At 48.5% G+C, this 24050-nt stretch overlaps 2 protein-coding genes across 3 annotated transcripts in view; one reads left to right on the top strand and one right to left on the bottom strand.

The window, feature by feature from the left end:
• The window catches only part of MGAT4B (alpha-1,3-mannosyl-glycoprotein 4-beta-N-acetylglucosaminyltransferase B), a 50666-nt gene extending 36001 nt beyond the window's left edge, over positions 1-14665 (top strand). Inside the window, exons 3-15 of one of the 2 annotated variants that reach the window (XM_063413837.1) lie at positions 40-180; positions 950-1083; positions 3608-3654; positions 5678-5791; positions 6223-6298; positions 6676-6790; positions 7546-7676; positions 10461-10565; positions 11487-11680; positions 12046-12124; positions 12578-12665; positions 13520-13632; positions 13707-14665. In XM_063413837.1, the coding sequence (XP_063269907.1) occupies positions 40-180; positions 950-1083; positions 3608-3654; positions 5678-5791; positions 6223-6298; positions 6676-6790; positions 7546-7676; positions 10461-10565; positions 11487-11680; positions 12046-12124; positions 12578-12665; positions 13520-13632; positions 13707-13730 (1361 nt within the window). In that variant the 3' untranslated portion in view covers positions 13731-14665. Of the gene's footprint in view, positions 1-39; positions 181-949; positions 1084-3607; positions 3655-5677; positions 5792-6222; positions 6299-6675; positions 6791-7545; positions 7677-10457; positions 10566-11486; positions 11681-12045; positions 12125-12577; positions 12666-13519; positions 13633-13706 lie in introns of both variants that reach the window. The other variant, XM_063413836.1, reaches the window with a different exon arrangement.
• LOC134559240 (leukotriene C4 synthase-like) lies at positions 14329-23913 on the bottom strand. The gene is made up of 5 exons (XM_063413838.1): positions 22476-23913; positions 18379-18478; positions 16504-16574; positions 15766-15847; positions 14329-15500 (listed from the first exon to the last, which is right to left on the bottom strand). Exons 1-5 carry the CDS (start codon positions 22531-22533, stop codon positions 15353-15355), a joined length of 459 nt encoding a protein of 152 aa, XP_063269908.1. The 5' UTR covers positions 22534-23913; the 3' UTR covers positions 14329-15352.
• Positions 23914-24050: the final 137 nt, after the last annotated feature.

Below are 24050 nucleotides of genomic sequence, written 5' to 3'. Positions count from 1 at the left end.
CTACCGTGCCTTGCAATTGATTCCCTTTTCCTTTTTAAGACGAAACCAAGTTAAAACTGTGGAATATCACCAACAAGAATGTGCTGCACCTTCCCACCATCTTCCATCATTTGCCACATTTGCTGTCAAAGGAGAACAGTCTGCAGCCAGCCGTGCATGTGGGACAGGGGCGCACTGGAGGTAAATGGGAATTAGTGCTGCTTCTGGTGCTCTTCCTCACTGTGGTGCCTGTCCCTCCCCTTTCCTCCGGGCCTGGCTGTGGCACAGACAGCAGGACTGGAGGAAGGGCTGCATGCATCATGCAAGCTTCCTTGGTTATGGTGACATGTGGGGTGGGTGAGCCATGTCACGCCTGCAAGTCTACAGGGGAGTGCTGTCTGTGTTCTTGACTGGCCCTGAAATGTTCTCGATGCTTCTGCCAGATGTTGTTTGCTGCTTTCCATATCCAGAGTGCTCTAGACTTTGCCTGGAAGGGCTTCAGATGAAAGCATAGTTTGTTGGGTGCTTCATGGAGACTGTAACCCAGCTAAGGTGACAAATCCCATCAGGAACAAGACTTTGGTTACTTGATGATTCCTTCTGCTCCCAAATCCTAACCCAGTGCCAAAGACCTGACTTGCACCTACTAAACTGTACTGCTTTTGGCCATGGGAGGGGTTTGGAGAACAAGAGGTGGTCTTCAAGTTGCTGTACACTAGTTGAAAAGGCCCCTGGGAGGGGTTTTGGGTATTCCCTTAGAGATCATTCCTTCAGGGACAAAAAAGCAGAGTATATCTGACTGTCCATGGGTGCCTTGCATAGCCCAGGAACCCACCAACCTGCTGCTCACTGCTGGCTTTTAATGACAGAGCCTGGCACTGACCAGGTAAACCATGAGTCGATCATGGGAGCAGAGCAATGTGTCCACCCAACACAGCCCTCTCTAAAATCTCTCCATGGCCCTGGGCAGTGTCCGTCGTGATGGGAATCCCCAGCGTGAAGCGGGAGGTGCATTCCTACCTCACCGACACCCTCAACTCGCTCATCTCAGAGCTCACTCAGCAGGAGAAGGAGGACTCTGTCATCGTTGTCCTCATTGCCGAGGTAAGACAGAGCTTTGCCAGTTTGCCCTGTTTCCCTGGCCCTCATCCCACTGTCTGCCAGACTCGGTGCCAAACAGGATGCTGCTCACCCGGACACCAGCTCTGCCACTTGCTGGGTAGATAAGCCTGGCCTTGGGCTGCCATCCAGCAGGATCAGCAGGTTTGTCTTGCCCAAAATGAAACGTTGGCTGGGCCAGAGAGGATCAGGATGTGAGCAGGCAAACATGTCCCATTAGCAGCTACCAATGTGGCACAGCTCACCTAAATCATGATGCCTCCTGCAGGGTGCTAGAATGGATATCCACAAAATGAGCTGGAGCAGCCCCATGCCCATGTCTAGGAGAGCTCTCAGACCTGCTCCTGTGGCAGCTCCCTTTCTCCACATACCTGTAACACAGCACTAAACTCCTCTTGAATCCCAGGAGTCGGTGATTTGGGGTTGAGACTGATACGCCTCTTTGTACTGGTGCCTGGAGCCTGGAATCAGTTGCTGAATCCAAGGGCTAAAAAGCCTTGATACATTAATCCGCAAGAGCTGCTTTTATCTATGGGTTTAGATGGTTATTTTTCTCCATGGCTTTCCTCTCAGGATTATTTTCTTGAGCCTGAAGTGCATTTGTCTTAATTTCCAGAAATCCGGTGAGAAAGATAAACCTCAGTAGCCTGTTACTGGGAGCAGAACAGAGATGAATGTCTGGGTTTGCTGCCTGTTCACCCATCATTTGACATTTTGAGTAGCATTTGGCCTTCAGGGCTCTGGCTGGTGTTTTGTACAGGGAGGTGTGCACAGATGAGTGCAGCCCAAAGGGCCCAGGACAGGGATTGGTCCTGGCTGCCGTTTGGCTCCCTTGGAGCCAGGACAATTTTGGTGACTTTTTGCAGTGGGTAAGTTGAAGCCTGAGAGGTTTTAAGCAAATTGACCCAGACCAGCTCCTGTTTTAGACTACAGTAATACTATTTTAGTTGACTTGGAAGTAAGGTGTGTGCTGTGATGGCAGCTCCTGATTTTCCGGATGTACCTATGAAAAGGAAAGTGAAAAACAAATAAATTCTGATCCTGTGAAGTGCAGGAGCACACACACCACATCCCAGTAACAGCAGTGGCAGTTGTTGGAGATTCCTTTGGCCAAATTTGGTCTTGGAGCTGCACAACATCCTTCTGTGCAAGTGTGTGCCACTGCTGTGCCTGCTCTGCCTCTTCCCAAAGTGTTTCTCCATGTACCTGCACTTGTTAGAGCTCCTTGGACATGGGATAAAGAGGAAATAGTGGAGAGAGTGGTATGAACCTGAAGCAAATGCTGAGTAATTTTGGAGACTCAGCACAAGTGCAGCAACTGAATGTCCTTTCTGGGATAGGGACTCCTCATTCCCAAATGTCACCGCTGGCCACTGCAGGTGTCATGCACAGTGGCTGGGCTGCCTGGGAGAGCAGAGGCTTCCTCAGCTGCCTGAGAGGAGCCCTGGGTGAGGTGGCTGGCTGGGCTGTCACCAACCCACTGTTTCAGACACTTGGCATGGAGCTGCATGGTTCCTGCCAAAGCCAGGAGCACCTTCCCTGCATTTGTTTTTCCCATTGCTGTTTTCTTGGCATGCTGAGGTGTAAGACCTCAATCCAGCATGGGGTCTCTGAGCCCTGTTTAGGAAAGGGACCTTTTCTTCTCGAGAAAACCCTCCCTTGTCTCCTTGCCAGCTCAGAAGTGCTGTGCTCAGCCTGTGACACACACCCTGGTGTCTCATTCTCACCTCGCCCAGTGCCGAGTGCAGCAGCAGCTGGTCCCGGTTCTGCGACACTGCATCGGCAAATCCACCCGGGATGTGCAGCCTCAGGAGCTGCATGGCTACCCAAAGCAATGCCACCACCAGCAAACACGAACAGTTGTTGCTTGTGGGTCTCCTGCCCTTTGTTCTGGGGTTTTGTTTTCCCCTGAGCAGATGGTTTCTGTCCAGTGCCTGTCCCTGTGCTTATCTCACCCGCAGACAGCAGCGAGCGGCGCTGGCGACCTTTGTCTCCCAAGTGTTACGGGTTGCCACGTTGATTGTGGGAACAAACTGGGGCTTTAGGAAGAAAGGTGTCAAAATGAACCTGAAATGAAAAACTTATAAATAGACCCCTCTTTTTCACTAAAAGGTTCAGAGTATTCGCTGCCAAGAGTATTCTCTTGGATGCAAGCCAGCATGTGTAGGGAAAAAATAAATAGCCCAGAGGTTAAAACTTGTGCAAACACTTGGTGCTGGCAGGGGCAGAAATACCAGGAGAGCACAGGGGGAAGATGTGCAGGATCTTGTGTGCTTTGGGATGGATTTTGGTGTGTGATGCCTTTGGTTAACACTGACCACAGAGGAGGGCTTCTGGGAGCCTGTCAGCATGGGAGAGCAGTAAAGATGGATAAAAGGAGACATGAAGGTGAATGAAGATGATACAGATATGCTGACAGTACCCCAGGGTGTGTTGAAGAAGATTTCTGAGCCGTGGGGGACACAGGCTGAGGCTGAAGGGTCTAACATTGCTTTTCTTTTGTTTTCAGACGGATCCACAGTACACAGCCGGAGTGGCAGAAAATATCAAAAACTTGTAAGCACTTCCAACTGGCTTGAGTGTACAGCCTGTGCCTGCAGCAAGGCCAGGGAACGGCTTCATTAAGGAGAAAATACTTTACAATTTTCTGCTTCCCTTTTGTATTTTGTTGTTGTTGCTTGGGGTTTTTTTTCCTCTCTTTAAAGTCTGTGCTGGCTTAGCTGATGCTGCTTCCACTTTCTGCTTGTTCTAAAATGCATCCGGTAGCTTCCAGGAGGCTTCTTTGTGCTCGAAGTATTTAACACACGTGGTCATTTTGTTCTGTTTTGCTCCCTGTACCCTGGGGCATTGTGAGGAGATGGATTGTTTGGATTTCCAGCGGTCCTGGCAGTTGTTTCAGTGTCTGCTGCAGCTCTGTGCAGTCTGGGCAGTGTAGTAAGCACGCACGAATGTTCATGCCTTATTTTGCTTTAAAATGCGTGATCCGTCTTTCTTCCCGCTCCCGCCTGTTTGTTTTCCCCTTGTTTCGGGCTCTAGTTACATTTGTCTCTCGTGCTGGCTGCTCTTTATGTCCTGGAGCCCCGGTGGCTTTTGCAGCTTGGTGTGTGTCTGTTTAAGCAGCAGCTGGGATGGGTTATGACCACCAGCGAGGCGAAGGGAGAGGGTGGAGAGGAGGGGCGGTGACTCCGTGCAGCTCCTGCGCTCGGTGCTTTCCAAGGGAGCCGCACGAAGGAGAAGCGAAAGGGCAGCACACGGTGCCAGCCGGGGATGGGAGAGGGGCTGGGCAGGGCTGTGTTCCCGGGCACTCTCAGAAAAACACAATCAGAGCCTCCATGTGGCCGTGCAGGAGCTGGCAGCGCTCCCCTCCCTGTGCCCGCAGGCAGCAGGGCGCACTTACCGGGGATAATGGACTGATTGTCCCGCGGATCCTGATGAAATTACCGGGCGCTGCTGCCGAGAGTGCCTCTAGTAGAAGTCCTGAAACTTTAATTGACTTAATGATTTGATTTCTCATCATCCCCCTCTCCAGTGCCTCCTGCCCCTCCCTGAGTCGCTGGAATTATTTTTCTTCCAAATTGAATTGAGGTGGTGTGGGGCCAGGGCAGGCTGGGCTCCTCTCACAGGAGGGAGGAGGCTGTTGCTGCTTTACTGCAATGTTTTGTCAGCTCGGTGAGAAGCTGCTGTTTCACTGCTGCCTGAAGAAGGGAAGATTTGAGAGTCTTAGCTGAAAGACCTGCCAGTGCCAGGGAGGGAATAAGGAAGGGAAAAAGGAAGTGAGAAGTTTTTGGCAGTCTCACTGCTTTGTCTCCCTCTGCCCCATCTCCCGTCCTCCAAGCTGTGCACAAACAAAGGAAATCAGCCTTGCACCAAATGTTCTCGAAAAGGCAGCATAAAAATAACTGGTTTTCCTGCTTATCTCTCACAGTTGGGGCAGTCCCAGGGTATTGCTTGCAAGGCTGATGTAGGTGCCTGCTTTTCAGATGGGTGACATTATTTTCTGTTTGAGTTTGACTCTTTAAAGATTTCTTAGCCACATCATAAGAAAAGTAGATGCTGATTTTATCAGCATGAGAGAACTAGGTAGACTTCCTGCTGGCTCTCTGAACTACACCACAGCAGTGTTTTAAGCAACTTAGCAGAATTGTATAGCACAACCTCTGCAAAATAAATTTTAATTACTGATGCATTTGGAAAATCTCTAAATGCCTGTAGTGCCAAGTCCTTTCTTTGTTGAACCAGTTTGCAGGTCATTTAATCCTGTAAAGAGTACATGGTGCTCAGGGCTGGTCTTTAAAGCTGACCCGTGTGTGTGCAGGAGGGAGGAGAATGCTGGTGGGGAGCATGTGTACGTGGGGCTGTGAGAGACTGTGGGAGGGAGAAGATAACTTAAAAAGATCGTGTCAATCCCTGCTGATGTCTTCTGATGAGGCCTGGAAATGCACTAGACAGCAGGGAAGTTATACCCTAGAGGCTGTGTTTTTTGTTTGGTTCTGTGGCTCAATGTTTACCCAGTGATTTTGTGTACAAAATGTTGTGTCAGACATGGAGATATTTGTTTACTGCTGCTTTTCTCCCTCAGATTCCCGAAGGAAATACACTCAGGTCTCCTGGAGGTAATTTCCCCATCTCCACATTTCTATCCTGATTTCTCCCACCTGCGGGAATCCTTTGGAGACCCCAAGGAAAGAGTCAGGTAAGAATGAGCGAGCTTATGAGCAAGCAAGCCCAGAATTAAGGAACTGTAGCAAGTTCCTCACTGAGTCCAGTAGGGAAAGCTCTTCTGCAGGGCTAGGTGAGGACCTCAAATATGAATTATCCAAGAGCTGGAAGGATGTGGTTTGGTGACAGGGGGATGAACTGGCACCAGCTTTGCCAGGCTTCCTTTGTGCAGTGGTGTTTCTGTCACCAAGTGAGGGGCTCGTTTTAACCCAAATTATCTTCATTTTGGAAGTCCTTGAGATTTCCAGTAACTCTTAGCTGACCAGGGACCAAAGGGAGAGGCCATGTGCCATCCCCTCTGCCTCCCAGGGCTGTGTCATCTTCCCATCTCAAACCCAGCCCTGGCAGGCTCCCTGGAGCAGCCACTATCCCAGCTGATGCTCCCATTGTCTTTGTCTCTTGCAGGTGGAGGACAAAGCAGAACCTGGACTACTGCTTTTTAATGATGTATGCCCAGTCCAAAGGCATTTATTATGTGCAGGTGGGTTTGGTGCTGGTGCTGGAGGGAAGATGGATGTACCTGTGAGTTCACTGTCCTGGCTCATACCAGCTGAGAGAGAGCAAAGAGCATATCCAATTCTGTGATGCAGCAGAGTGGGAGCAGGTTTTAACCACATAGGTTCAAAAGCTGGGTTTTTAAAATACTTTTTGACTTGGAAGCCTCCCACTTAGGAAAGGCAGAAGTCCTTGTTTCTTTTACCTGTTAGACTGAGTGAGAAAAAGTGCTTGGAGCACCTTCCAGAACAAGCTGGGTTTGTGCCAAAGCTTTCCTCTGGTCTGTGGTGTGATTGCTCTGCATAGAGAGGCTGTTGCTGGGACCTGGATGGGACATTGGCACTGTGCCCTTTTGTCTTGCAGCTGGAGGATGATATTGTGGCCAAACCAAACTATCTCAGCACGATGAAGAACTTTGCCTTGCAGCAGCCCTCTGAGGAGTGGATGATCCTGGAGTTCTCTCAGCTGGGGTTCATTGGTAACATTCTCTCCCTCTCACTCCAGTCCTGTCAGGCACAAGGCACGAGAGCCTGCTGGCTCTTGTCAGCACTACATTCTTGGCCCAAGAAATTGTCCCCATAAGATGGTAAAATACTTGGACTTGATCCCCTCCTATTTTTGCAATGACCCTTGTGTTTGCACAGGGGAGAAAGATCCTCACAGCTGGTACCGCTGTTGCTCACTTTTAGTAAAAATAAACCTGGTGAGTGGCCCAGCCAACAGCCAAACAGCTTAGATATGGCCAGTAGCTTTTAGGCTGGATGGGATCTGGATTTGCCTAAGAGTGTGCAAAAGGAAGTTTACATCAGCCCAGAACTATTTTGGGAACGGCAGTACATGGTTGCAGTAGCAGCTTGATCTGTTATTTTGGATACTGGTTTGACTGGCTTAAAACTTGGAGTTTTCGGGGCAGGAAATGGTCTGTCATGCAGCTGGCTGTGTTTTTCATCCTTGTTTCTCTTTTCTGAATGGGAGAGTTTTAGACCTTTTGATACTGTTATGACCTGTGAGAGACTAATGCTTTCTAATTCTGCACAAATATTAAATCCGGAACTGTATTAGCAGTGTCAGCAGTGCTGGTACATAAACAGGAGCCACGTGTTGTTTCCTTTACATAGATGGACACATCTAACCTCCATAGCCCAGTCTCTCAATTTTTTCTTTCCCAGCTCTGATTCTAGACCATTTTGTACCAAAGCTCATCTCTCTCTTTGCTCTCTCTTTTTGCTCTAGGAAAAATGTTCAAGTCTCTGGATCTGAGCTTGATTGTGGAGTTCATCCTGATGTTCTATAAGGACAAACCCATTGACTGGCTGCTGGATCACATCCTCTGGGTGAAAGTCTGCAACCCTGAGAAAGATGCAGTACGTAAACAACCTCTGTTGAAGGGAAATGTTCTGTTGTGTGTGGGCAAATGTACGCCTGGCTGTGCCTCCAGAGGATCTTTCCTGTGAGCTCTGGTGCTAAGTGACTTTGCACCGTGCCATCCCTTTGGAGCGTGCTGCAGGGTGTCCTTGTGGATTGTGTAAGTAGAGACCTGAGAGTTCAGGCTTTTGTAGTCTGCAGCTGCCAGGAAAGGCATTATTTCTGCATCTAAGCACTAATAGGGTATTCCTCCTCCAGCCCTGGAGGACAGGAGTCGTTCCCCATTCTTCTGTGCTGTTTTGCATTCCGGTGCTTCTCTCCCTGAAGGCGTTTGCCACTCACTGGCTACAGCCCCAGAATAACCCTTGGACGCCGGGTCCGTGTGCTGCACCCGCCTGGAGCACACATGGAGACTGCCCAGAGCTCACCCCACATGACCCAGAGCAAGCCCTCCTTGCACAGTCTGCCAGAATGGAGCCAGATCACACAAAGCTCTTGTCAGGCTTTCTTGGAGGGTGCAGAGAGGTGAAATGGGCTCTGTTTTTGTCCCCCCGTGCCCTGTGGGGGTTGTGTTTGAGCTCCAGCAGCAAGGGGCTAAAACGAGTGGGACAGGCAGAGGAGGAGTGTGTGTGGCAGCAGATGTAAGATGAGCTCAGCACCAGATACTCTCCTGTCTGCTCTCTGAACATACTGTATTTACTCAAACGCTTGCTCGCCCTCCTCCCCCGCTGGAGAACAAGCAGCAGAGTCCCTGTGCAGAGCTCAGAGCCAGTGGCTTAGAACAGACTTCATGGTGACAACCTGGGTGATAAATGCCAGGCCAAGTAGGAATTAGTATTGTATTTATGTGCTGGGGGGCTGGAGCATCCTCAGAGCTCTGCAGAATTGGGGCAGGGTTGTGGTTTAATTTGGCCTGATCCCTGGCAGAGGACATGGCATCCCCTCCAGGACCCCTTGTGCAGCAGGACCAGTCTCAGATGATGTCCACTGAATCCTCGTGGCAGTTCAGACCATGTGCTCAGGTGTGACAGAGCAGTCCCCAGGACTGTCTGGCAACCCCAGAGGCCACACAGCTGTGGGTAAAGCCAGATGGGTGGGTGCTGGGAGGGAGCTGGGAATGATGCTGCTGTCTGTGCCCCCACCTTCAAAATCCTCAGCTTGAGCACTGATTAAATGCAGATCCTGCTGCACAGGATCATCTTCTCCTTAACTCATCTGTGCTCATCTTTTCCTACCTGATGGAACCAAGGTTTTCTCAGGGGAAACCACAAACCTCTTAAACATGTTGCCTTTTTAAAAATTAACCTACTTTCCATGTGGATTTCTGGCTCCTTTCCCCCACTGTTAGCATGATTAACTCTGCACAGTGCCCTTTCAAACATGACTTTCTCTTGTAAATCCCACTGTGCAGAATCAAATTGGTAGCAGGGAGGATTTGTCTTTTTGATTGAAAGTTTGTTTGACCTGAGCTTTTGGTAAGTGCTTTGCCTGCTCTGGGTATATTCTGCACCTTCTTTTTTAACTAATTTTAGATTTACCTGGGGTAGAGCTGTGTGAAAGGATGACCTTCTTACCACCAACTGAGCTATTCCCCCTCCTGGCCTGTCTGTGACAAGGCTGCTTTCAGGAAACATTTCTTTAACAGTGCAGGAAAAGGGGAGAAAGATAAATCAGGAGATGCTGTTGCTGCCTCCATTCCCCTTCTTCATCCTCTTCCCATCCAGAGTGAGATAGTTGTGATGGAGTTGCATCCAGAGTTGCTGGCAGTGAGTAGGGTCTGTCCCATTAGCATGGCTAGTTTTAATTTTCTAATGTAACGTGAGCTGGATTAGGGGATTATCCCTTTGGCAGCTCGCAGGGGTCATGCCTGGAATTTCCCAGCTCCAGCCTGTGGTGGGGGCTTGGTGTGACACCCTGTCTGTTCCCGGCACCCGGCGACGCCGCAGCCGCCGCGGGATTTCTGCGAGGTGGGAGGCTGCAAGAGCAGATGGCATTAGGGATGTGCATGCATTTCTTTTCTTGGAAAAAGCCAAAGTTGGATAACAAATACCCTTTCCATACAGCTTTTAACCTGTATTTTTGTGCTGCTCCCCCAAACTGAGAGAGATGAGCTATTTTAAAATGTGAGTTCTCATCTCCCCACGCTCTCAGTGATTTTCCCTTTTGTCCTTTATTCCCTCCCCATCGTCTCTCTCCCTCCACTCCATGGTAGATCACTGCCAGGATCACAGTAGCATCTCCAAGTTTATTTATGTGGTGGATAGGCATGAAACAGCCCAGCAGCTCTGACGATGGCACGTGCTGTACATCTGCTCACAGCTCCTGCCAGCAAACTGGGAACTGCCCATCCAGAGAGAGCCCACACTTGGTACCTGTTCACCCAGGCTCTGAGTCATCCCAGGATCATTGTACCTCAGGCATCAGGGATCCCAAGCTCTGAGCTGTAGGGAAAAAGCTTTCCCAATAAGCCAAGGGCAAAGGAAACTCAGTTCTCTGGCGGTTCCTCCCTGACAGCACAGAGGGGATTTGCTCAGTGTTCTTAGCTGTGCTTGGCAAGGAGAAATTTGGCACTTAAACCTGGACCCTGCCCAGCAGAGCCTGGGGGGCCAGTGGCCGAGAGTTTCTCCAGAGTGTGGTTAAAAGCCCTCTTGCCACATTAGAGCCTAAATACCACAGAAGGGCATAGGGGTTGTCTGTCACTGCCCCTGTCCATCCCTCTTGTGGGCCACAGTGGCCTGCAGAGGGTTGAGCCTGGGGCACTGAGGGCTGTCTCCTTTCAGAAGCACTGCGACAGGCAGAAGGCAAACCTGAGGATCCGCTTCAAGCCCTCGCTCTTCCAGCACGTGGGGACCCACTCCTCCTTGGCTGGGAAGATACAGAAGCTGAAGGTGAGACAAGCTCTCTGTCTGAGCTACAGTGGCCTGGCCTGCAGGCACCCAGGAACTGACTGCTTTTGGGTGGGGACATCAGTGACAGCAGCTGGTGGCAACTGGGTTTCTCTGAAATTGTTGTGTTTTATTCTGAATTACAGTGAGCTCAGGTAGCTCCTGCTCCTCAGAATGGCAGTGACATGCACCAAGAGTCACTGCAAGATTTTAAACCTTTGTACCAGTCCTGGCCACCCATCCTGAGTGCCAGACTGTGGTCCAGGCAAGTGACTTTGAAGAATCTACTGAAAAACCTTGGAGAGATGACTCCTGGTTTGGTCTGACTTCTTCCCACTCCCACTCCATGTTCCTGGGATTTGGTGATAGGCAAATTATAACTCACTGTATAATAGCTGGAATTGTTGATGTGTGTTTAAACATGAACCAAATGCAGCTTCCCACAACTGCAACCCATGGACAGACATCCCTGGGCTGTGCTGTCTGTGTGATCCCTGGGGAAATGGATGGTATAATCCAGTTTGTATCACAGTGCAGTGCTGTCAAGCCATGTAATCCAGTCATTTTATGCTATTGTCAGCCTCCCAGCTGCTTTCTCCTCAAGTGTAAAGACTGCTTCCAGAGCTCCTGGGGCAGGGACAGGCATTCAGGGACATCTGGACAGTGAAAGGCTCCTTGGTGTGCTGGATCAGAGCACAGAGCTGCAGTGTTTCTCTGAGCTGCCTCTCCTGAAGCCGTGTCCTAGGATCCAGTCACACATTCCCCTGCCTGGTGCCTTGCCCAAATTACCTCCATCTCTCATCCTTCTGTGCCCTGCAAATCACAAAATTGTAATTTGCAGTGCCTTGTAGCTGGCACCTGGATTCCTCAGGGGCCAGAGCAGCTCACGGCCCTTCTCTGCCCTTTTGCTTTGTGCCCACCAAGGACAAGGACTTTGGAAAACAGGCACTGCGGAAAGAGCACGTCAACCCTCCTGCTGAGGTGAGCACCAGCCTGAAAACCTACCAGCACTTCACCTTGGAGAAGGCTTACCTGCGGGAGGACTTCTTCTGGGCCTTCACCCCCACTGCCGGAGACTTCATCCGATTCAGATTCTTCAAACCGCTGCGTATTGAAAGGCCAGTGCTCGAGGGGTCAGGGGGCATGGGGACAGCCCAGAGCATGTGGAGACACTTGACTTCTGCTCTTCTGCAATTTAAATCAAATTTCTTGCCCGTCTCCTGCTTGGCTGCCCAGGAGGAGAGAGCAGTGCTGCTCCAGGGGAAGGATAATTTGACCCTTTCTCAGTGGCTCACCTTTGCCAGAGCCCTTCCCTTGTGAGCAGTCCAGGGTTTAGCTGATCTGGCACAGAAAGTTTTCTGCCAAATCGTGCTGTGGGCTCTTTGGGAAGGTGCCTGGTAGGTTGAGCTGTTCAGATGGGTTGAAAGCCATCAGGTGCCCCCTGGCTCATTGTGCCTTCCTGTGGATTTGGTCTCTGTCACAGGTTCTTCTTCCGCAGCGGGAACATTGAGCACCCTGAGGACAAACTCTTCAACACGACCGTGGAGGTTCTGCCGTTTGATGTAAGTGTTTGGCTGAGATTTGAGGTGAGGGTGGAGTGGGAAGCAAAAGAGGCCTGAGAGGAGGGAACTGCTTAAAGCCCTCAGGAAAATCTTTACAAGATTTGAGTGCCACTCACAGGTGGTGGCAGGGAGCCAGAGGGCCGTGCCTGGTGTGATGCCACCTCAGGAGTGGGGTGCTTTGCTGAGCTGTGTGAGCCACCCCTGCCTGCAGAGGGGATGCTCCAGTGGGTGGGATGGCTGCAGAGGAGGGGATGAAGCCAGAATGGTGCAGTCAAAACAGCAGTGTGAAAACTGCAACTTTCCTCTTGCTTTGGGCATGTGTCTCAGGGTGCCAGGTATGGGACGAGATGCCAGGGTTTGCTGGCAAGGACAGCTCTGGGATTGCTGCTTTTCCTTGGGCCTTTTGGGTGACTCTTGCCTCTGGCCTTGCACAAAACTCCTCTCCTTCTGCAGAGTCTGCAGTCAGACAAGGAAGCCTTGCAGGAGGGAAGAGGCGCAGCCGTCAAATACCGCAGGACAGCGGATGGCTACATCCAGATAGGTACAGCGGGGTGTGGGGTGGTAAAGTGCCTGCTGGCTTTGATAACACAGCCCATGTCCTCACCTGCATGTCAGTCAAGAACCTTAGAGCTGTTTGCTTGGCAAAGAGTAATTCTGCTTGCTGGGAGCCAGGTTGGAACAGGATTTAATTGTCGTTGTCTCCTCTCCTCTCCTGCCCTCGCTCTCAGAGCAGGTTGTCCTCCTCAGGTAGTTTTCAGTCCCACATTTCTGCCAGTCTCTGCTCAAAGCTGGGACCAAATGATGCAGATTATTTATTTGCTTACCCTGGGGTTAAAAACCTCCACCACAGGCAGTTTTGCCATCTTTGTGCTCACACCACTTGCAGGTCAGACTTCATCTCTTGCCACCAGAGCTTGTTTTAGTGCTTGCCCTGCCCTTGGACAAGAATGAGCAATTGCAGCCTCCAGAGATAGCCAGTGTGTGATACAGCCCTGGTGTTGCTTCTAAGATGTATTTTTTTTTAAGTAGACAAATAAAAGAAAAATTTCCTGGCACATGCAGTGTTTTGCCATTTTCTCATTCCTCTGCATGCTGGCTGGTTTCTCCCAGTTGCATTTTCAAAAAAAATAAATCACAACCAAAGAACACGTCAGGCCACTCTGTCCCCTTTCTCACAGCAGTGGTATGTTGCCAAATACATTTTGTTTTGTTTACCTGATTTTTGTTCTCCGAATTGTGGCGTTTTGCACTGTATTTCCATCCCCACTGCTGGTTTTTAGCCTGTTTTGTGCTGGGGAGCTGCAGGGGCTGTCGGTGGTGCCCTGGGGGAGAGGGGAGGTAGAGGGGCAATACCAGAGGACCATCCCTGTGTCACCCATGTGCTGTCCCCACCAGGCTCGTTCTCCAAGGGCGTGGCAGAGGGTGAGGTGGACCCATCCTTCGGGCCCCTGGAGGCCATCAGGCTGTCCATCCAGACCGACTCCCCGGTGTGGATCATCCTGAGCGAGGTAAGCCGAGCTCCCTCGGCACCTCCCACCCCTGCCCTGCTCATCGCTCTGATCCCATCCCTCTGCCCTTCCAGATTTTTATCAAGAAAGCAGAGTGAAGCAGGCACGAGGCAGAACAGACACACTCGTGGATCCCTGGTCCTGCTCCCTCCTCCCCGCGGCGCCTTGCCCGGACCGGGACAGCGCAGGGCCGGCTGCCGGGGGCGGCCACGCTGCTGCTGCTGCTGCTGCTGCTGCTGCTGCTGCCCCGCCAGCCCCACCAGCCCAGCGGGGCCAGGACGGGCATCGACTTCTCCTGAAGAGGAGCACAAAGCAGAACCCAACCCCTGTGCAGAGGGGTGGCTTTGCTCCGCTCCCTCGGTGCCGCTCGGGACACACGGGACAGTTTGGGGTCGGGGTGAGCTTTAGCCAGCGTGGGGACAAAAAGCACCTTCAGCCCCAGGCAGGGCAGGCTTTGGCTGTATTTGGGGACGGAGCAGGTCACACTCAGTCCTCCCAGCTCACCAGGAGTGCTGGGATGGAGGCAGCAGGGACCCAGGTCTGCCTTGCCCTCTCCCAGGCAACAGTCCTGGCCACAGCTGAGGATTTGTGAGGACAAAGACCGACCCTCCTTCAGCAGAGGAGGAACGAATCCAAAGGGGTTGGAGCTATGATTATGGCAGGGAAAAACAAAAAAATAAAATATGCCACACTGTGCCTGCCAGCATTGAACACAGCCCCTTAACTCATGGTGAAGTCTCCAGTGTCTTCATGCCTTGAGATGGAGTGCAGGAACTGTCTTTTTTAAAATAACTATTTCAGTTATTGATTGATGTGGGGTTTTTGGGGAAGGAAGAAATAAAGCAGAGGTAGCCCAGTTCAAAAATAGTAGGGATTAGTGTAAATCCCAATGTCCTTTCAGCTATACACTGGAATGCATTATACTACTTTAATGTTCTGTATTTTTTATTATTGGATACGTTTGATTTTTCAAGTACATCTCTCTATATAAATATATAAAACAATGTGCACTGTAATAAAAGTTAAATTTAAACCTTTGGTGCAGAGCTGCTTTAGGCACCTGTGAACCCCAAGTTCACAGCAGAGGGTGGAATCCAGGGAAGGCAAATTCTTGTTGTAGGGTGGGTTTAAGTGAAGCTGGGGCAAAGTGAAGGTCATTCAATCAATGCCAAACACAGCCCTCAGTACCTGGACTAGGGTCAGGCTTTTCTCCCAGTATTTGGATGTGGTTTTAGACAAGCTTACCCTTACATCTATTTCAGTTAATCACAGCAGCTTTTCCTATGAAACCCAGTCCCCAGCTCGACTGGTTCTCACACCAGTCTCTGAGCACCTTTGACAATGACAGGTGATTTCTAGTGAGAAAAAGAATTTATTTTTGTATATCCATGGTGTGATTCTTCAACATAGATCATTACAGCAGTAAGGAGGAGAGATGACAGCATGTGGGTCAATCTGTGCTCTGTGAGGCAGAGCCAGAGGCATTTTAGAGCAGACAGTGCTACAAAGCCCAGCAGTGAAGCTTCTCAGCAGGGGCAGGGGCTGGAAAGCATTGGCTTTCTAGAAGGGAAATTACCTCTCAAGAGCAGAGGAGTGCCAGCATCCACCTCCCTTCAGCGGGGAATGCAGAGCCAGGGAAATGTTCTCTCTCTGATGGTGCCACATGACCAGCTCCCGTGCTGGGGGCACACAGTGAGTTTTGGGAGAGCAGTGGCCCCTCTCAGCAGGCACCACAGAGCTGGAGAGGCCATCCCAGTGCTGCCATCCATGTGGAGGAGCTGGGCCACAGGAAGTGTGCCAGGAGCCCGGCCAGTGCCAGCCCCACCAGCACCCAGAGCAGCCAGGCACTGGCGTACAGTGGTCCCAACCTGGGTGGGAGAAAACACCATCAGGCACTGCCAGCCCAGCCGGGCACAGGGCATGCTGGCAGGGCTGTGAGTGCCACTCCTCTGGGACAGTCAGGGAAGAGGTGACACAGCCATGAGCACAGGAGGGCAGGAGCAGAGGAGGAGAAGGGGTGAAAATCTGCCTGCAGTCCCACCCGTGGGGAGGAAACCTGTCCCAGGAGCCACATCCTGCTCCCAGCCTCCCTGGGCTGGTTTGGGGTGCCCAAGGTCCAGGTGAGGTCCTTACCGTCCCTGTGCAGCTCTGGTGTAGCCCTGGAAGTACTGGAGGCGGGTGTAGAGGTACAGGAGCCCACAGGCTGCAGTGACACCTGTGGGGACACGGAGCTGAGCTCGGCTGGGGCTCAGGATCCCTGGACACTGCTGGAGCTGCATTCCAGCACTCACCCCAGAAGATGGGGCATGACCAGAAAACCAAACAGAATGATTTGGCTTTAAACCACCGTGGGAGTTTAAATGAGTTTTCTTCCTTCCCTTTTTGTGAGGGATGAACTTTGCCCCACAGAGCTGCCCTGGGACTTGGGTTGGAAATGCTCCCTTATGTGGTTTCTTCTCACAACATCCCTGTCGCAGCAACCAAATCCCCTGAGCTCACTTGGTAGGGATAGACAGTGGCTGAGTAAATGTTTGGGTTATGGTTTCTTGTTCTGACATAGCTCTGCCTCAGCTGCTGCCACCCTGGGAGAGCCTGGCCTTGTCTAGGAGAAGCAGCACGAGGTGACAGCCAGGCTCCAGCAAAGGAGCTGCCAGTGCTTCCTCCTCCAGGCAGGAATGGGCTCAGCTGCTCCCAGCTGGAGCTGGGGCACTTCTCGATCAATCCAGCTAAAGGGGAAATTTGCTTTCCATGAAAAAGAGCCTGACAGGCACAGAGAGAATGCCTGAGTCACAATGGGATTCAAATTGGGACTGGGATTTTCTTGTTTGTTTACATGGTTTGGGTTGGGGTTCCCCTCCACATCTCTCTTACCTTGATGGAAGAAGATTCCAGCAACCCAGAGGAGGGAAATGAAGATAGGGAAGTACTCTGAGCAGTTTGCCCTGGTGAGAACCAGAGATAAGAATTAAAATTGCCTCCTTGTACACATCTGAGCCTGGAGAACCAAGGCTGGAGAAGGGAATTGGAAACACATCGGAGCAAACTAAAAGAGCTGAGAACCATCACTGTGCCATGGGAAAATGGCCTTTTCTGTGATCAAGAGCACCCAATATCTGTATTGTAGAAAAAAAAGCAGCCAAACAACACTCAGCATTCACCTGTCCCACATTCACGTGGCCCTGGAATGAGCAGCTGTGGCTGAGACAGAGATTTGTCTCTGCTGGACCCTCGAGGGCTCCATCCCACACACGGCACCATCACAGACAGCACTGCACCTCCAGCTGCCAGGGAGAGCCTTCTCATCAGTGTTTAATCAGCTTTCTCTTCCCCTTGGGTGAGCACAGCCCAAATTTGGGAGTCACACAAGTCTTACTCCAAGAAGGAGCCTTCTCTCAGATAGAATTCAGCAGGAGGTGATCAGATCTACAGCCAGGTTTCCTCCTTTTTCCTTTAGTAATAAAAATTCAGATTTTCTGCAAGAGTAGGAGCTGTGCTATTAAAGACATTGGTTTTGCTTATCCCACATTTTACCATTCCCTAGGCAATTTAATCTTGCTGTTGGCCAAAAATATACAAACCTTTGGAGAATGGAGCCAGACTGGGAGCTGGAAAAAGTCTGAAGAACCTTATTCTGTAAATGCAGTTTGAACCTCAGTGAGGGGAGGCTGCCAGGTTTCTTCAAGTGAGTAATACATCAATACCACCTTTTCGCGTTTTTTTCCTTCAATATATGAAATTATCTATTTGTATACTTTTTCACAGGGAAAAGAGAAGAAAAACTCACAAAGAAGCAGAATCTTCTCAAGTCCAAGTTCTCCAAGATCACTTTCCCTGCCGATTACAGCCACGGCTTCCCAGGACACTGCAGCCCATGGCACAGCTTGGTTAACACACATTTAATAGTTAAGTATTTCATTAAAAGCCACATCAGCAGCTCCCCAGCTCACAGAGGCTGATGTCTCCAGGCAGGCTGGCCTTCCATGGCACCACAGAAGGACTGAAGCTGGTGTTTTTGTCACTCCACAAATGTTTCCTGTGCTCTGGCAAGGGAACGCAGCTGCTTTGTTTGGGATTCAGTGCCGGGCTGGAACTACCCTCCACACCAGCTCCAGCCAATTCCTTTCAATCCCTTACAAAACAGAACGACTGAGATGAAAGACGGGATCTGGTGCTTGCTGGAAGCTGAAGGGATCTGTGAACGTTTCCAGTTTAGCTCCAGCATTGCTCTCTCCATAGGAACAGAGCAAAAAGAAACAGCCCTCAGCAGGGGCCTGCGAGTGCTGATTCTCACAGTACAATGGCTTCTGAAAGGGAAAAAATTAAAATGCCCTTGCAGCTTCAAGGGCCCAGCAAGGCTGTTTGCTTCAATTCAACAGCAAAACATTACAAGAAAATATCAGGTTATTAATAAAGCTTTGGCTGCTCTCACCATTTGGAGCCAATGGTAATATTAAATTTAATGATTCTAATCATGAATGCTCTGCACCTCCTCCATACGGCCACTAATTTGTAATTTGGCTGCCTCGCAATGCCAGAAGGAGAATTATCATGGATGGACAGAAACACCCCAGCCAAAGTGCTCCAAATCAAAATGCAGACCTTTGCACACAAAGCATTGGAAAAAAAGTATATAATATCAGTTGCAGTAAATGAAAAGGTGACTTGAGGGGGACCAGCCTCTCCCAACAGTGACAGTTGACCCAAGTCTTATCTAGACAAAGTCACCACAAAAAGTCAAAATCTTACTGAGCTCTGAAGGCCCGCTCAAATTCAGGGTGACCCGTTGTTTCAGGAGGGGAAATCTTGTACTTCCGACGGGCATAGATCACCTGCATTGCAAAATAGGCTAAAAACAGAACACAGGAATGGTAACAGAGCAGAAGTGTTTATTTAGTCAAGCTTTATCTGGCTTGGAATCAAGCAAGTGGTTAGAATGAAAGAGCTGATATGATCTAGGTCCATAGTCCAGGGCTGTCACACATGACCTGCAATAAATGTGCCATTTATTTCATTCTCATGCTTTAAATTCAGGTTTGGTTATCCCAGCTGGGTGCCAGTGCTGGATGACACTTTGCATCATCTCACACCCAGCAAAGCCCTCAGTGCTACTCCCCAGCAGATCAAACACAATAAAACCTTACCAAGTCCACAGAGAGTCACAGATTTCTTAATCTTGCACTTTGTGTTTACAGTACATGTGCACCTCAGTCAGTCTGATGGGAATGATGTGCAACACTTTCTGCTGTTCCTAGTGGGTGCAGAGTATGGCCCTTGTCACAGAGCAGCATCCAAACTGGGATATCATTAAGTCAATTAGAGATGTTCTTAATCATGGTAATAAAAGGAAATGGGGAAGAGGGTGATTATTTCTTGCTCTTCAGTCCTGCAGGGCAGCCCCAAGGCTCCAGCAGTTCAAGGAGCACGGGTGCTGCCCATGCCTGCAAACAGCCTGTGCCCATTTGAGCCAAGGCACTGACTCAGGGTCTGCTACATCAGTCCTTTGTACATTTCTAAGGGACATGGAAAGTCACTTCAAAACAATGAAAACTTGCTAACATGAAGATTTGGAGTGTTTCACTATTTATTGAAAGCTCCTACTCCCACAGGCAATTGCTGCTGCTCTGTTTTATTTAAGTGTACTACTACACTGCTGCCTTTATTGAAAACTCCTATTTTTATATAGGAGAAAACTAAGTTATAAAAACAATTACTTTGGTGGCTGTGGTGCTCATTTGAGTGAGCAAAGTCCTCACATAGCAACATTTCCAGAGCATGGCACAAAGAGACAAGGACCAGGGTCCAAGGCCTGCCTTGGGGACACTCTTATTGTACCAAAGATAAAAGCAGAACAGCAGGATAGAGAAGGGGAAGCAGGGACAGATGTTCCAAGATTAAAGACAAGACGTGCCTGCAGAAAAGCATTAGAACATATGTAGAAGGGAATCAGAAATGTAAATAATCTGATGCTATGTGACTTGTGTATCACAAGGTTTTAGTAACATAAATACAGTTATTCCTTTCAGAACACATTTAAGAACAATTAAGTGTGTTCTAGTGCTTTCCACAGTGACCCAGCCCTAAACAAGAGGTGCTGACAGAGCTAAGTGGGGGAAAACAAGAATGTTCCCCCTCTTTGATTCATTTGCAGCAGGTTGGTTGTGGGTGAGGTGTCACCCTTCTCAGAGGTCCAGCAGGACATGACACAGCACTCCCTCTGTGAATCCAGAGATGTGTAACATGCAATGGGAATTCAGCAGCTGCTGGCAGAGCCCTGGGAATAAGATGCAACCACCACCCATCCTCTTACCTCTCCTCCTCCCTGATGTTGTTCTCAGGGTCTCATCCCAGTCTCCTCTCCAGGAATGGACTGGAGTTACAGCATCATGAGCAGATCTGGCTTGTGGCATAAGCCCAGCTGCACTGGGCAATGTTCTTCATCCTGCCTGGTGCCATCTGCACCTTTCCTAAGGTGGGATCTTGAGACTGATGGGGGAGGTAAGAATCATTTCACATCAAACCTGTCCCTCAGCTCTACACTTGGCACCTTGCTTCTACACAGGGGCTAATATTCAGACAAGTCCTACACAAATCCCTGACACTTAGGGATGGGTAACACACAAAACAACCACCCAAGAGGAGCAGGAGCCTTTGGGAGGACAGCTGGCTGTTTCCTAAACCTGGTATAAGGGTGAAGAACTAAGGATGAAGAATCAGTCCACAAAATCACTTCTAGAATGAGGTGTTGAAAAAATCCACACTGCATGAGCCTTCTCAGCACAGACTCTTAAGAGAAAAGGAGTTCAATCTACTCTGCAGAACCTTTCAAACTATTTTTTTCGTGACTCATGTCTCGAGGTTAATCACCTGTGTGGATTCCCATGTGGCTTAGGGGCTCAGCTCTCCCTGAACTTTGCTCCTCAGTGGAAATATTCTTCATTCTCTATTTGATTATGTCCACAAACTTGTCAAATCATATCATAGCTGCTATCTGCCACATTTGAGTGAACCTGGCAAACAAGCCCTGTGGGGCCTGACTGTGACATTGCATAAGTTTTCTTTCCTTTGAAGCTGTAAAATAAAGGAGCAGAGGGGAAAACTGGAGTAATTTTGCTCTGTGGTACAATGTTCACCACAAGGCTGGGGCACACATCTAAAGAGTGCTAAACTCAAGAGTTTCACTAAACTGAGAATGACTAAATTAAAAAGAAGAAAGTTACTTGAAAGAATGTGGAAACTGCAGGCTGCCAGGAAATTCAAAAGGAAACATAAAAATCAACCAATGCTGTACCAAGGTCAGCCATTAAATGACATCTACACCAGGGTGTGATGGAGAGTGTCTGTAGGGATAACCCAGGTCCATGCTTCAGTGCTCATCTGCTCAGAGTGAATCCCAGACCTGTAACTCACCTACAGAATGTCCTTTCAAAACAAGCAGAGAAAGCTGCTCTGAACCCCAGTGACACGGGCACACGTGTCATAGGAGTAGATGGAAAAAAACACACAGGATTTTGCAGTTGCTCCTTGGCTTCCCATGCAGAGATCCTAAAACCAGGATACTTCATCTGATCGAACAGATAGGAGGGTGCCAATGCCTGCTATTTATCTGATGGCTTCACACCTGGCTTGTATGCCATGAAAGTAAAAGGCTTAATGCTGCAACCTTTAAAAAGTACTTGAAATTTTCATTAAGCAAAAATATTTGAGACAAAACTGCTATCTAGGGATTTTCATCTGAGGGTTTCCTAAAGGAAAAGGGCTCAGCAGCATTTCTGTAAATCAATTTCAAGTTTTCTTCATGTCTTGTCTTTGCACACCAAACACTCACTCCACCCCCACTTAGTTTAACAACAAAAAAATTCATACTACAAAAGTTTCTTCCATTTAGTGGTGGTATGTTGGTGTAAATTGAGTGGAAACTACTGAAAATTCACAAGTCTTGAGCTCTCTTTTTAAAGTGGCGTATTTTGTTTTAAACAATGATTATATTAAAGATTTATCATCTGATGGCTAAAAGCACATGACACTGCTCAGAGATTCACATCCATTTGTAAACTGAGGTGTGATAGCTGTATGGTGCATTAATGCAGTAATAATAAACCCCACAAACCTTCCCTTATAGAATTGTGAAGATTGTAATTAAATGGGGGCTCTGTCCCCATTACAGACCAGGGAGGGATTGTCCTGAAGCTCAAGGGGGAGAGACTTTGCCCAAAGGACCCACAAATAAAAGAGCTTGGCAACAACACAGTTCCTTCTAAATGGTCTAAACACAATGCACCTATCTAAGTTTTAAGTTCTGAGTTCCTTGAAGAGCTCCATGTCTATTTCTGACTAGAAATTGCATTAGTTTCCAAATGACTGTGCTCTCAGTGCATCTTGTCCTCTGCTCAGTGCCATATGAACATACAAGGACATTGGTCACAGAGAAACCCCTGTGTGCACAGGGTCTTTCCTATACCCACACCAGGTCTGTATGTGCACTGACCTCCTCAGCAACACATTTACTAACCTGCCTTCATTTCGGCTACCTCCAGCCACTGCAGGTTACAAATTACCTGCTGAAATTCAATCACAAACTAGTTTACTTTAAGAACATCACGTTGAAATTGCTTTAAATCTAAAAGTTTTACTTGCTGGCTTTGAGGATCATTTTAGTCCCTGCTAAATAATGACCATCCTCAGGCATGACACTTTTGCCATGAACAAAAAAAATTTGTATCATTTTACCATGATGGAAAACAGTGACTTTCACTCCACAGACACTCAGAGAAAAATACAGGAACCACATCCCACAATATTTAACATAATTACCTTAATCCTGGCATTGTACAAAGGACATTTACCTTGCTCCAGGACCCCCAGGACTGTGACTGTGGCCAGCAGATCTATCTGATCTCTCATGCTGCTCACTCTGGAGCAGGACCCAGCCTGGTGTGCTGGTACAGCTGTCCCCTCTCTCCCACCACCACCTACCTCCACTGAGCTGCCTCTGAGCACAGGTGTTTCCTCCACCACACCTCATCTCACATTAACTCTATTAACTCTCTCCACATCACATGGTTTCCCAAAGCAGCCACCCACCAGAAAATGTCTATTCCAGCCAAGTGCCTTTTGCTGAACAATGGAACAGGGAAGAATTTTACATGAGCAAACTGTGAAATTCTTCTAATGACATTTACAGATCTTATACCATGATTGAATTATATGTTGCTGGCAATGGAAGGATGATGGAATTCTTTCCAGCCCTTTTGTTGCTAGTTTTAATGAGCTCTGAAGCATCTCAATTATATGCAAGGTTGTAAAAATTATTAACAAGCATTTACAAATTAATGACTTGACCTTCTGCTCTTATTTCAAGTAGTGGAGCTGACCACACGAAAGATTCGATACACTCCAGCTGGAATCACTTAATTTGGTTACCAGATTCTGTAATTTGACAGAACATTCAGAAACTTTGTCCTACTAATTACTACTCTTGAGTTTACCAAACAGGAGTACAGTTCTCATTCACCCTCAGTAATTTTCTGAAATAAAGGCAGTCCAAACCTTTCCCTGGCTAACATACAAAATAAAAGTTCTCAGTTCTGAAGGCAGCAGAGGATATAGAAATGTACAGACCCTGAGAAATGTTACGCTGACATCAGAGTTATAATTGTATAATGTAAAATTTGAAAACCAGCAAAGTTTTAGCCCTGAATAACTTTTCTCCCCACTCCACAAAAGTAAAATAGGCATAAGTTCAAAAAGTTACCTCATGTTTTTGAGCACTTTATATGGATGACTACTCTGACTTTAAAATCAAAGAGGAGGAAGGTTTTCCTTTAACATTGGTGGTTGAGCCATTGCATTTCCCCCTGTTCAGTCACACACACAAACCCTCACTACAGAATTTGTGCACATACCAGACCTACACACAGCAAGTTTTTTTTTCTAGTTTATCTCTGCATTGCTTCAAAACCCCACTGTGACAGCTCATCAAGTTGAAAGTTATTGAATCAAATATCCAATGTTACATACTTTATAAATAATCACACATTTAGAATAGCAAAACCACTCCCTTTCTCTAAAAAAAACCACTCATCTGATGTGACTTCAGACTCTCCAATGTACTAAACAGAACTAAAACCTAAGAATTAACCTTAACTGAATCTATTGGTGACCAAAGATTTCATCTGTGGTGCCCAATACAAAAGTCAGAGGGGAAATGCCACTGGGGTCTCCTTACAACATATTTCAAGAAACAATTCAGGCTTGAGAAAATGCTTCCATTGCAGATTTCCATTACTCTTAGGAAAAACACTGGCATCAAGAAAGAAACATCAGTTTCTCAGCAAAAGTTCATGACAAGCTGACACTGACTCCCTTCTACAAACCTTTGGAAAACCATAGATGTCATTTCAGTGGGAGATAGTTTGGGA

This window comes from Prinia subflava, chromosome 16, assembly GCF_021018805.1.
Source record: "Prinia subflava isolate CZ2003 ecotype Zambia chromosome 16, Cam_Psub_1.2, whole genome shotgun sequence".
Classification (NCBI taxonomy): domain Eukaryota; kingdom Metazoa; phylum Chordata; class Aves; order Passeriformes; family Cisticolidae; genus Prinia; species Prinia subflava.
The sequence above is the reverse complement of the archived record's forward strand: the minus strand, read 5'-3'. Positions and strand labels throughout refer to the sequence as shown.